The 11479-nt window shown below is 62.0% G+C and overlaps 1 protein-coding gene across 1 annotated transcript in view; it reads right to left on the bottom strand.

The window, feature by feature from the left end:
- LOC132207450 (insulin receptor-related protein-like) overlaps positions 1-11479 on the bottom strand; it is a 62993-nt gene that overhangs the window by 12259 nt on the left and 39255 nt on the right. Inside the window, 8 exon segments of the mRNA XM_059642976.1 lie at positions 616-774; positions 975-987; positions 3400-3510; positions 5574-5803; positions 6755-6831; positions 8161-8226; positions 8442-8550; positions 9926-10065. Of these exon segments, the coding sequence (XP_059498959.1) occupies positions 616-774; positions 975-987; positions 3400-3510; positions 5574-5803; positions 6755-6831; positions 8161-8226; positions 8442-8550; positions 9926-10065 (905 nt within the window).

The following is an 11479-nucleotide window of genomic DNA, read 5'->3' on the forward strand; positions in this document are numbered from 1 at the left end:
CATTCTCCCCCCTCACTCCCAGCGGGAGCGAGCCCCCCATTCTCCCCCCTCACTCCCAGCAGGAACGAGCCCCCCCATTCTCCCCCCTCACTTACAGCAGGAGCGAGCTCCCCATTCTCCCCCTTCACTCCCGGCGGGAGCGAGCTCCCCATTCTCCCCCCTCACTCCCAGCGGGAGCGAGCTCCCCATTCTCCCCCCTCACTCCCAGCGGGAGTGAGCTCCCCATTCTCCCCCCTCACTCTCAGCGGGAGCGAGCCCCCCCATTCATTCCCCTCAAACAAGTTGAAAGCTCCTCTCATTTCTGACCCCTTGCGCAGTTGGAGAGATCACCATCAGTGCCCTCACTCTGCTGGGGGAAGGGGCTGGAATTCCAGGCGACATTGCAGGGGCCTGGGTTCGAATCCCGTCGCTGCCTGCATTCGGATCCAAATTCAATAAAATATCTACAATGAGGGTCTAATGAACCCAGTGTCGCTTGTCGGGGAAAGCCCCACCTGGGCCATTAATGCCCCTCAGGGAAGGAAGCTGCCATCCTTACCCAGTCTGGGCCTACACGTGACTCCAGACCCACAGCCGATATGGTTGATATTTTACTGGCCTCTGGGTCACACTTACCCCCGATCTTCACCGTGAGGTCCTCGGACACCATGCAGTTACGAGCGGCCAGGTCCCGGTGGACAAACTTCTTCGCGTTGAGGTAGGCCATTCCGTCTGCTATCTCCCCCGCCATCTGCATCATGTCCTTCAGGGTGGGCCGCCCCAGCACGGCTCGGCCTGGCAACGGGGAGGTCAGGTCAACGCTCGCTTGCTCACACTCACTCACGCTCAGTCACACACACACACGCTCGCTCTCACACACACTCACACACACACCACACACACACACACACTCACTCTCACACACACTCACGCGCACTCTCACTCTCACAAACTCACACTCACCCACTCACGCTCACCCACTCACGCTCACCCACCCACACTCATGCACTGTCAGAGGGTCAGTGCTGAGGGAGTGGGCACTGTCGGAGGGTCAGCGCTGAGGGAGCGGGTGCTGTCGGAGGGTCAGTGCTGAGGGAGCGGGCGCTGTCGGAGGGTCAGTGCTGAGGGAGTGGGCACTGTCGGAGGGTCAGTGCTGAGGGAGAGGGCACTGTCGGAGGGTCAGTGCTGAGGGAGAGGGCACTGTTGGAGGGTCAGCGCTGAGGGAGCGGGCACTGTCAGAGGGTCAGTGCTGAGGGAGTGGGCACTGTCGGAGGGTCAGTGCTGAGGGAGAGGGCACTGTTGGAGGGTCAGCGCTGAGGGAGCGGGCACTGTCGGAGGGGTCAGTGCTGAGGGAGAGGGCACTGTTGGAGGGTCAGCGCTGAGGGAGCGGGCACTGTCAGAGGGTCAGTGCTGAGGGAGTGGGCACTGTCGGAGGGTCAGTGCTGAGGGAGAGGGCACTGTTGGAGGGTCAGCGCTGAGGGAGCGGGCACTGTCGGAGGGTCAGTGCTGAGGGAGCGGGCACTGTCGGAGGGTCAGTGCTGAGGGAGCGGGCACTGTCGGAGGGTCAGTGCTGAGGGAGCGGGCACTGTCGGAGGGTCAGTGCTGAGGGAGCGGGTGCTGTCGGAGGGTCAGTGCTGAGGGAGCGGGCACTGTCGGAGGGTCAGTGCTGAGGGAGCGGGCACTGTCGGAGGGTCAGTGCTGGGGGAGCGGGCACAGTTGGTGGGTCAGTGTTAGATTAGAATTATGCCACTTCTGTTGGGGGTGGGGTTGGGGGAGTTGGGGTGTGGGTGTAGGGGTGTGTGTGGGGCTTGTGGATTTTGGGATGATGGGATATTATGGGGTGTCGGGGGTGTTGGGCGGGCTCTGTGGGGTGTGCGCTGTGGCTTTTGGTGGAGGGCTGATATGTGTGGGGGGTGAGGATGATGTGTGGGGCAGAGGGTGGATATGTGTGGGGGTATGGGGTGTTGAGGGTGTGGGGTGTGTGGGGTGAGGAGTGTGCGGAGGAGGAGGATGGGTGGGGTGTGGGGGTGAGGGTGTGAGGAGGGGTGGACGTGTGGGGGATGTGGAGTGTGGTGGAGAGGGGAGATGTGCGGGAGGGAGTATATGTGGGAAATGTGGGGTGTGGGGAAGGGGGGGGGAATATGTGTGGGTTGTGAGGGAGGGGTGGATGTGTGGGGATTGTGGGGTGTGGGGGAGAAGGGGGTATGTGTGGGGGTTGTGAGGTGTGGGGAGGGGGGAGGTGGGGAGAGGGGGAGAGCAGGGTATGGAGTGTTGGGAGAGGGGATGTGGGGTGGGAGGGAGAGGGGGAATTTGTGGGGGGGTAGGGATGGGGTGTGGGGGGACGGTGGGGGATGTGGGGACAGTGGGATGTGGGGGTACGGTGTGGGGATTGTGGGGTGTGGTGATGTTGGGTGTGGGTGGGACGGTGGGTGTGGGGGTGGGGTGGGGTGTGGGGTGTTGGGGGACTGTTGGGTGTGGGGATGTTGGGTGTGGGGATGTTGGGTGTGGGGATGTTGGGTGTGGGGGTGTGAGTGTGGGGGTGGGGGTGGGGTGTGGGAGGGGTGTGGGGGTGGGGTGTGGGTGTGGGGGTGGGGTGTGGGTAGGGTGTGGGGGTGGGGGTGGGGGTGGGGTGTGGAGGTGGGGTGTGGTGGTGGGGGTGGGGTGTGGGGGTGGGGTGTGGGGTGGGGTGTGGGGGTGGGGTGGGGGTGTGGGGGGTGGGGTGGGGGTGGGTGTGGGGGTGGGGGTGGGGGTGTGGGGGTGGGGTGTGGGGGTGGGGGTGGGGTGGGGGTGGGGTGTGGGTGTGGGGTGTGGGGGTGGGGTGTGGGTGTGGGGTGTGGGTGTGGGGGTGGGGTGTGGGTGGGGTGTGGGGTGGGGGTGGGGTGTGGAGGTGGGGTGTGGTGGTGGGGGTGGGGTGTGGGGGTATGGTGGGGTGTGGGGGTGGGGTGTGGGGTGGGGTGGGGGGTATGGTGGGGTGTGGGTGTGGGGGGTGGGGTGTGGGGTGGGGTGTGGGGGTGGGGTGTGGGGGTGGGGTGTGGGGGTGGGGGGGGGGTGGGGGTGTGGGTGGGGTGTGGGGTGTGGGGTGGGTGTGTGGGTGGGGTGGGGGTGTGGGGTGGGTGGGGTGGGGGTGGGGTGTGGGGGTGGGGGGGGTTGGGGTGTGGGGGTGGGGTGGGGGGGGGTGTGGGGGTGGGGTGTGGGGGTGGGTGTGGGGGTGGGGGTGGGGGTGGGTGTGGGTGTGGGTGGGGTGTGGGGGTGGGGGTGGGGTGTGGGGTGTGGGGGTGGGGGTGGGGGTGGGGGGGTGGGGGTGGGGAGTGGGGGTGTGGGGGTGGGGTGTGGGGGTGGGTGTGGGGGGTGGGGGTGGGGGTGGGGGTGGGGTGTGGGGGTGGGGTGTGGGGGTGGGGGGGTGGGTGTGGGGTAAATTACCTCAGAGCCGAGCCTCAGAGAGCGAAGGTGACTCTTCAGGTCTCCCCGGGCCATCAGCTCCATGATGACCAGAGTGGGCTGCCCCTTCGACACCACCCCCAGCAAACGCACCTTGGCAACAGGGAACATAGAGAGGGTCGGTGGGGGGGGGGGTGGGGGGGGGGTGTTACACACCCATATCCCCTCTCTGCGCCTCCGCCCACTGCCTTCGCCCCCACCTCTCCCGCACTCACTACCCCCAGCCACTTCGCGAGACCCAGTCCTCACCCCAACACAATCCCCCACCTGCCCCTCGCACCCCAGTCCCTCCTCTCTCTGCTCCACAACCCCCAGGGTCTTCCCCACCCCCTACCCCACACCCCCCAGCAAGGGAGTGAAAGTGTGTGTGAGTATGCGAGTGTGTGAGAGAGTGGGAGTGTGTCAGTGAGTGTGTCAGTGAGTGGAGTGAGTCAGTCAGTTGTGAGTGTGTCAGTGAGTGGGAGTGAGTCGGTGAGTGTGTTGGTGAACTTGAGCGTGTCGGTGAGTCGGTCAGTGTGAGTGTGTCGGTGAGTGGGAGTGAGTTGGTCAGTTGTATGTCGGTGAGTGTGTGTGTGTCAGTGAGTGTGTCGGTGAGTGGGAGTGGGTCAGTGAGTCGGTCAGTTATGAGTGTGTCAGTGAGTGTGAGTGGGTCAGTGAGTGTGAGTGGGTCGGTGAGTGTGAGTGAGTCGGTGAGTGGGAGTGGGTCGGTGAGTATGTCAGTGAGTGTTTCGGTGAGTGGGAGTGAGTCGGTGAGTGGGAGTGAGTCGGTGAGTATGTCAGTGAGTGTGAGTGAGTCGGTGAGTGGGAGTGGGTCGGTGAGTATGTCAGTGAGTGTTTTCGGTGAGTGTGAGTGAGTCGGTGAGTGGGAGTGGGTCGGTGAGTATGTCAGTGAGTGTTTCGGTGAGTGGGGTGAGTCGGTGAGTATGTCAGTGGAAGTGTGAGTGTGAGTGGGTCGGTGAGTGTGAGTGAGTCGGTGAGTGTGAGTGTTTCGGTGAGTGGGAGTGTTTCGGTGAGTGGGAGTGAGTCGGTGAGTGGGAGTGGGTCGGTGAGTATGTCAGTGAGTGTTTCGGTGAGTGGGAGTGTTTCGGTGAGTGGGAGTGAGTCGGTGAGTGGGAGTGGGTCGGTGAGTATGTCAGTGAGTGTTTCGGTGAGTGTGAGTGAGTCGGTGAGTATGTCAGTGAGTGTGAGTGGGTCGGTGAGTGTGAGTGGGTCGGTGAGTGTGAGTGGGTCGGTGAGTGTGAGTGAGTCGGTGAGTGGGAGTGAGTCGGTGAGTGGGAGTGGGTCGGTGAGTATGTCAGTGAGTGTTTCGGTGAGTGTGAGTGGGTCGGTGAGTGGGAGTGGGTCGGTGAGTGGGAGTGGGTCGGTGAGTATGTCAGTGAGTGTTTCGGTGAGTGTGAGTGGGTCGGTGAGTATGTCAGTGAGTGTTTCGGTGAGTGGGAGTGAGTTGGTGAGTGTGAGCATGTCAGTGAGTGGGAGTGAGTCAGTCAGTTGTGAGTGTGTCAGTGAGTGGGAGTGAGTCAGTGAGTGTGTTGGTGAACTTGAGTGTGTCGGTGAGTCGGTGAGTGTGTGTGTGTGTCAGTGAGTGGGAGTGTGAGTGAGTCAGTCAGTTGTGAGTGTGTCGGTGAGTGTGAGTGAGTCGGTCAGTGTGAGTGTGTCGGTGAGTGGGAGTGTGTCGGTGAGTGGGAGTGTGTCAGTGAGTGTGTCGGTGAGTGGGAGTGAGTCGGTCAGTGTGAGCGTGTCGCTGAGTGTGTCGGAGGAGTCAGGTAGGCACTGAATGTCTGGGGGTTCTCGCTGCCCCCTGGCGGTAAACCCCATCCCCACGGCGTTGCCAGGCCCCGCGGCGTTGCCAGGCCCCGCGGCAATGCCAGGCCCCGCGGCGTTGCCAGGCCCCGCGGCGTTGCCAGGCCCCGCGGCGTTGCCAGGCCCCGCGGCAATGCCAGGCCCCGCGGCAATGCCAGGCCCCGCGGCAATGCCAGGCCCCGCGGCGTTGCCAGGCCCCGCGGCAATGCAAGGGGCCCCGCGGCAATGCCAGGCCCCGCGGCAATGCCAGGCCCCGCGGCAATGCCAGGCCCCGCGGCAATGCCAGGCCCCGCGGCGTTGCCAGGCCCCGCGGTGAGGCGTGGGGTTTGGGGGACCCATAGGGCACGGCCCATTACCACGTGGTAACAGTCGAAAGCTTTCATGACTGACGCCTCTTTGAGGAACTCGATGCGCTCCCGTCGGCTCGCCGTCACATTCACCGTCTTCAGGGCGACTCGCGTCTGTGTCTCACCGTCTCCACCTAACTTAGCGATTCCTTCGTACACCATCCCAAAGGACCCCTGGCCCAGCTCCTTCATAATGGTGATGGTCTCCCTGGGAACCTCCCACTCATCAGCGATGTACACTAGGGGCACGAGCACGGGGATAAAAACACAAACATTACACACCTGATCAACGTGTGTGAGTGTGTGTGTGTGGGAGAGAGAGAGAGAGAGTGTGTGTGTGTGTGTGTGTGTGTGTGTGTGTGTGTGTGTGTGTGTGTGTGTGTGTGTGTGAGTGTGTGAGTGAGTGTGTGAGTGAGAGTGTGAGAGAGTGAGTGTGTGTGTGTGTGTGTGTGTGTGTGTGTGTGTGTGTGAGAGAGCGTGTGTGTGTGTGTGTGTCTGTGAGAGAGTGAGAGTGTGAGAGAGAGTGAGTGTGTGTGTGTGAGTGAGAGTGTGAGTGAGAGTGTGAGAGAGAGAGTGAGAGTGTGAGAGAGAGAGTGAGTGTGTGTGTGTGAGTGAGAGTGTGAGAGAGAGTGAGAGTGTGAGAGAGAGAGTGAAGTGTGTGTGTGTGTGGTGTGTGTGTGTGTGTGTGTGTGTGTGTGTGTGTGAGTCTGAGAGAGAGAGTGAGAGTGTGAGAGAGTGAGAGAGAGAGTGAGGTGTGTGTGTGTGAGTGAGAGTGTGAGAGAGAGTGAGAGTGTGAGAGAGAGAGTGAAAGTGTGTGGTGTGTGGGGGTGGTGGTGTGTGTGTGGGTGTGTGTGTGTGGTGTATGTATGTGTGACAGTGAGAGAGAGAGAGTGTGAGAGTGAGAGTGAGAGCGGGAGTGACAGTGAGGGGTGGTTGTGTGTGTGTGTGTGAGATGAGAGTGAGGTTTGGTGAGTGTGTGTGTGTGTAGGTGTTGTGTGTGTGTGTGTGTGGGTGGGTGAGGGGTGAGAGAGAGAGAGAGAGAGAGAGATGTGTGAGAGTGACCGCGGGAGTGACAGTGAGTGTGTGTGTGTGTGTGAGTATGTGAGAGTGTGCGAGTGAGAGTGTGTGTGGGGTGTAGGCTGTAGGCAGGAGTGGGAGTGGGCTGTAGGGTTGTGGTCTGTGGGGGGTGCGATTTGACTGGTAGGGGCAGTGGTCTGTAGGAGGCAGTGGGGTGTAGGGGGGCGAGTTGACTGGAAGTGGGGGTGGGCTGTAGGGGGTGAGTGGGCTTGGAGGGGAGTGGGCTGTAGGGAGGGGTGGGCTGTAGGGGTGGTTGGGTGATGGGGGGGATGGGTTGTGGGGCGGTGTCTGCTGTAGGTTGGTGCAGTGTTGGGGGGTTGGGCTGTGGGGAGGGTGGGCTGTGGGGGATGTTCAGTGTTGGGGATGGGCTGTGGGGGGTGTCTGGTGTTTGGGGGGGATGGGCTGTGGGGAGGGTGGGCTGCGGGGGGTTGCTCGGTGTTGGGGGGGATGGCTGTGGGGGGAGTTCAGTGTTGGGGGATGGGCTGTGGGGAGTGTTCGGTATTGGGGTGGGATGGGCTGTAGGGGGTGTTTGGTGTTGGGGGAGACGGGCTGTGGGGGGTGTTCGGTGTTGGGGGGGACTGAGCTGTAGGGGGTGTTCGGTGTTGGGGGGGGAATGAGCTGTGGGGGGGTGGGGCTGTGGGGGGTGCTCGGTGTTGGAGATGGGCTGTGGGGGTGTTGGGGGTGTTCGGTGTTGGGGGGAATGGGCTGTAGGGGGTGTTCGGTGTTGGAGGGATGGGCTGTAGGGGGTGTTCGGTGTTGGGGGGGAATGGGCTGTGTGAGGGTGTTCGGTGTTGGGGGGGTACGGGCTGTGGAGGGGATGGGCTGTGGAGGGGGTGTTCAGTGTTGGAGGGGATGGGCTGTGGGGGGTGTTTGGTGTTGGGGGGATGGGCTGTGGGGGTGTTCGGTGTTGGGGGGGGTACGGGCTGTGGAGGGGATGGGCTGTGGGGGGTGTTCTGTGTTGGAGGGGGTGGGCTGTGGGGGGTGTTCGGTGTTGGGGGGGATGGCTGTGGGGGGTGTTCGGTATTGGGGGTGTTCGGTGTTGGGGGGGATGGCTGTAGGGGGTGTTCGGTGTTGGGGGGGATGGGCTGTGGGGGGTGTTCGGTGTTGGGGGGATGGGCTGTGGGGGGTGTTCGGTGTTGGGGGGATGGGCTGTGGGGGGTGTTTGGTGTTGGGGGGGACGGGCTGTGGGGGGTGTTTGGTGTTGGGGGGATGGGCTGTAGGGGGTGTTTGGTGTTGGGGGGATGGGCTGTAGGGGGTGTTCGGTGTTGGGGGGGATGGGCTGTAGGGGGTGTTTGGTGTTGGGGGGGACGGGCTGTAGGGGGTGTTCGGTGTTGGGGGGGATGGGCTGTGGGGGGTGTTCGGTGTTGGGGGGATGTGCTGTAGGGGTGTTTGGTGTTGGGGGTGTTTGGTGTTGGGGGGACGGGCCTGTAGGGGGTGTTCGGTGTTGGGGGGGGAGCGGGCTGTGGGGGGGGTGCGGTGTCGGCGGATCCCGGTGCCGGGAGTTCCTGGGGTTACTTACTGTCGCTGGGTTGAAATATCCGGATTTACCGACATGTAGAGGGTCCCATTCAGGAACCCATTGATTCTGTCAGAAAACATACAACATCACGTCAGAAAACTTCATTCACATAGCGCCTCCGAAGCAGCGAAACCATGTAAGGTACGGGACAGAGAGAGCCATGGAGCAGGGTTCGACAGAAAGCTTGCGGGGGGCGGCACTTTGTTGGGGGGTGGGGAGCGTGCCGAATGTCCCGTGGAAATGACCAGGATATGGAGCGTTCAGATCAGTGCCAGACTCACCGCTTTTTATGGTCGGCGTAGACAAAAGCCCCAAGGAACAGGATGGTGACGAGCACCACGATGGGCATCATCGTCAGGACCATCAGGAAATCTGTGTACTTCTTCTCAGCTGGTGAGACGGGGGTGGGGAGAGGGCAGGGGGAGAGGGGGAGAGAGGGCAGGGGGAGAGGGGGAGAGTGAGCAGGGGGAGAGGGGAGAGTGAGCAGGGGGAGGGGGAGAGTGGGCAGAGGGAGAAGGGGGAGAGGGCAGGGGGAGAGGGGGGAGAGGGCAGAGGGAGAGGGGGGAGAGGGCAGGGGGAGAGGGGGGAGAGGGCAGGGGGAGAGGGGGGAGAGGGGGGAGAGGGCAGGGGGAGGGGAGAGGGCGGGGGAGGGGGGAGAGGGCAGGGGGAGGGGAGGGGAGAGGGCGGTGGAGGGGGAGAGGGCAGGGGGAGCGGAGAGGGCAGGGGGAGGGGGAGAGTGCAGGGGGAGAGGGCAGGGTGAGGGGGGAGGGCAGGGGACAGGGAAAGAGGGCAGGGGGAGGGGGGAGGGGGGGAGGGCAGGGGACAGGGGAGAGAGGGCAGGGGGAGGGGGAGAGAGGGCAGGGGGAGGGAGAGAGGGCAGGGGGAGGGGGAGGGGGAGAGGGCAGGGGGAGGGGGGAGGGCAGGGGACAGGGGAGAGAGGGCAGGGGGAGGGGAGAGGGCAGGGTGAGGGGGGAGGGCAGGGGATGGGGAGAGGGCATGGGGAGGGGAGAGGGCAGGGGGACAGGGGGAGAGAGGGCGGGGGGAGGCAGGGGGAGGGGGAGAGGGCGACGAGGGGGAGAGGGCAGGGTGAGGGGGGAGGGCAGGGGGCGAGGGGAGCAGGCAGGGGATGGGGAGAGGGGGAGAGGGCAGGGGGACAGGGGGAGAGAGAGGGCGGGAGGGGAGGGAGGGGGAGAGGGCGAGGAGCAGGAGAGGGCACAGTGAGAGACACTCATTGTCAGAATCTAGGAATAGACTCTCAGTTCCCCACGCCCACCCCCTTAAACCGACCAAATACACACACACACACACACACACACACACACACACATGCACACGCGCACGCAGACACACACGCACGCACACACATGCACACGCGCACACACACATGCACACGCGCACACACACATGCACACGCGCACACACACATGCACACGCGCACACACATGCACACACGCACACACATGCACACACGCACGCACACACATGCACACGCACAGACACACACGCACAGACACACGCGCACAGACACACGCGCACAGACACACGCGTGCGCGCACGCACACACATATACGCACACACACGCATGCACACACACGCACAGACACACACACGCACAGACACACACAACGCACAGACACACACACGCCACACACAGTGAGACTCTCCGTTATAACACACACTCTCTCTCTCTCTGAACCTCCCCTGTTATTGGGTCGAGCTGCTGGCCTGAGACAGGGCCCCGCTCTGTGAAAGCTGTGGCACTCACGGGGGAACGTGGGAACGTAGAAATAGATAGTGTCAGTCCATGACCCATTCCCAGCGAGCGACGTCGTGTGCACTGCTGCAGTATGGTTCCCAGCTTGCAGACGACTGATGATAGCGCCTCCAAACTTTTCGTACACGTGCCTGGGAACGCACTGATGGTATTCCTGTCAACGGCAGATCGGGCTGGGCTGAAACATCATCGTAATCATGAGCTGGTGGGCTCCAGATGAGGAAGAGTGAATAAAGGAGGAAGAAGGGCTCTGCTTGGAGTATCGTGGTCACCCTGTTACAGGAAACACTTGCACGTGTGCTCGAAGAAGATTTACGAGAATTGCTGCCAGGACGAGTCTGTCTGAGTTTCAGGGAGGGGTTGGCCAGGATGAGACTTTAGCACAGGACAATTCAGCAATATGGCCAATCCACCCTAACCCGCACATCCCTGGGCACTACGGGACAATTTAGCACGGCCAACCCACCCTAACCTGCACATCCCTGGGCACTACAGGACAATTTAGCACGGCCAACCCACCCTAACCCGCACATCCCTGGGCACTATGGGGCAATTTAGCACGGCCAATCCACCCTAACCCACACATCCCTGGGTACTATGGGGCAATTTAGCACGGCCAGTCCATCCTAACCCGCACGTCCTTGGACTGTGGGAGGAAACCCTTGCAGACACGGGGAGAGTGTGCAAACTCTACACAGACAGTCACCCGAGGGTGAGATCAAACCCGGGTCCCTGGCGCCGTAGCGCTACTCACTAAGCCCCCACCCCCACCCGATTTCTCACCATAGATGCGGCCTAGACCTGCCGAGCTTTCTTTTCAATCTCTGTCTCTGCGTCTGATTTACCCCGAACACCATTTCTCTTATGGTTCTGTACCTGCGTTGTAACCACATGAGGGCTGTGCACACAGGTAAATCTCTGCACTCTTGACATTTCTACTGTACCTGAGAACACGGGGCAGTAAAATCGAAAACTATTTGGAGCTGGAGAGGGCACTGGTTAGGCTGCAGCTGGAACGCTGTGTGTCGTCCTGCTCTGCACACTGCAGGAACGATGGGATTCCACTGGAGCGGGTGCAGACGGGATTCGCCAAGATGTTGCCTGGGACTGAGCTTTTCGGCGATGAAGGGAAGCTGGATGAACTCAGGCTGTTTCCTTTAGAGCAGAGAAGGCTGAGAGGGGAACCCGACAGAGGGTGAGAAGATTATGAGGGGCATGGACAGGGTGGGTAAGGAAGCAGCTGTTTCCCTTCAGTCCAAGGCTCAATATTGAGCAGCGTGACTGCAAAGGGGACAGCAGGAGGTTTCGAGGGGATTCGGGGAAAAGGGGAGAGATTGGGAGCGGATGGCGCTGAATGGGAGGGATGTTGAGGCATGAAAAGGATGAGGGAGTGTGACAATATTCCAGGGCCCATTGTGGAAAAGTGAGACCGGTGTAAGTAGGTCAGTACAGAGTCAATGGGCCGAAGGGCGCCTTCAGTAGGGGATGGTCCTTTTCTTGTTGGCTTGACATCGCGAGCGAACAGCTCAGCAACTGAGTTACTTA

This window comes from Stegostoma tigrinum, chromosome 47 (assembly GCF_030684315.1).
Source record: "Stegostoma tigrinum isolate sSteTig4 chromosome 47, sSteTig4.hap1, whole genome shotgun sequence".
Taxonomy (NCBI): Eukaryota; Metazoa; Chordata; class Chondrichthyes; order Orectolobiformes; family Stegostomatidae; genus Stegostoma; species Stegostoma tigrinum.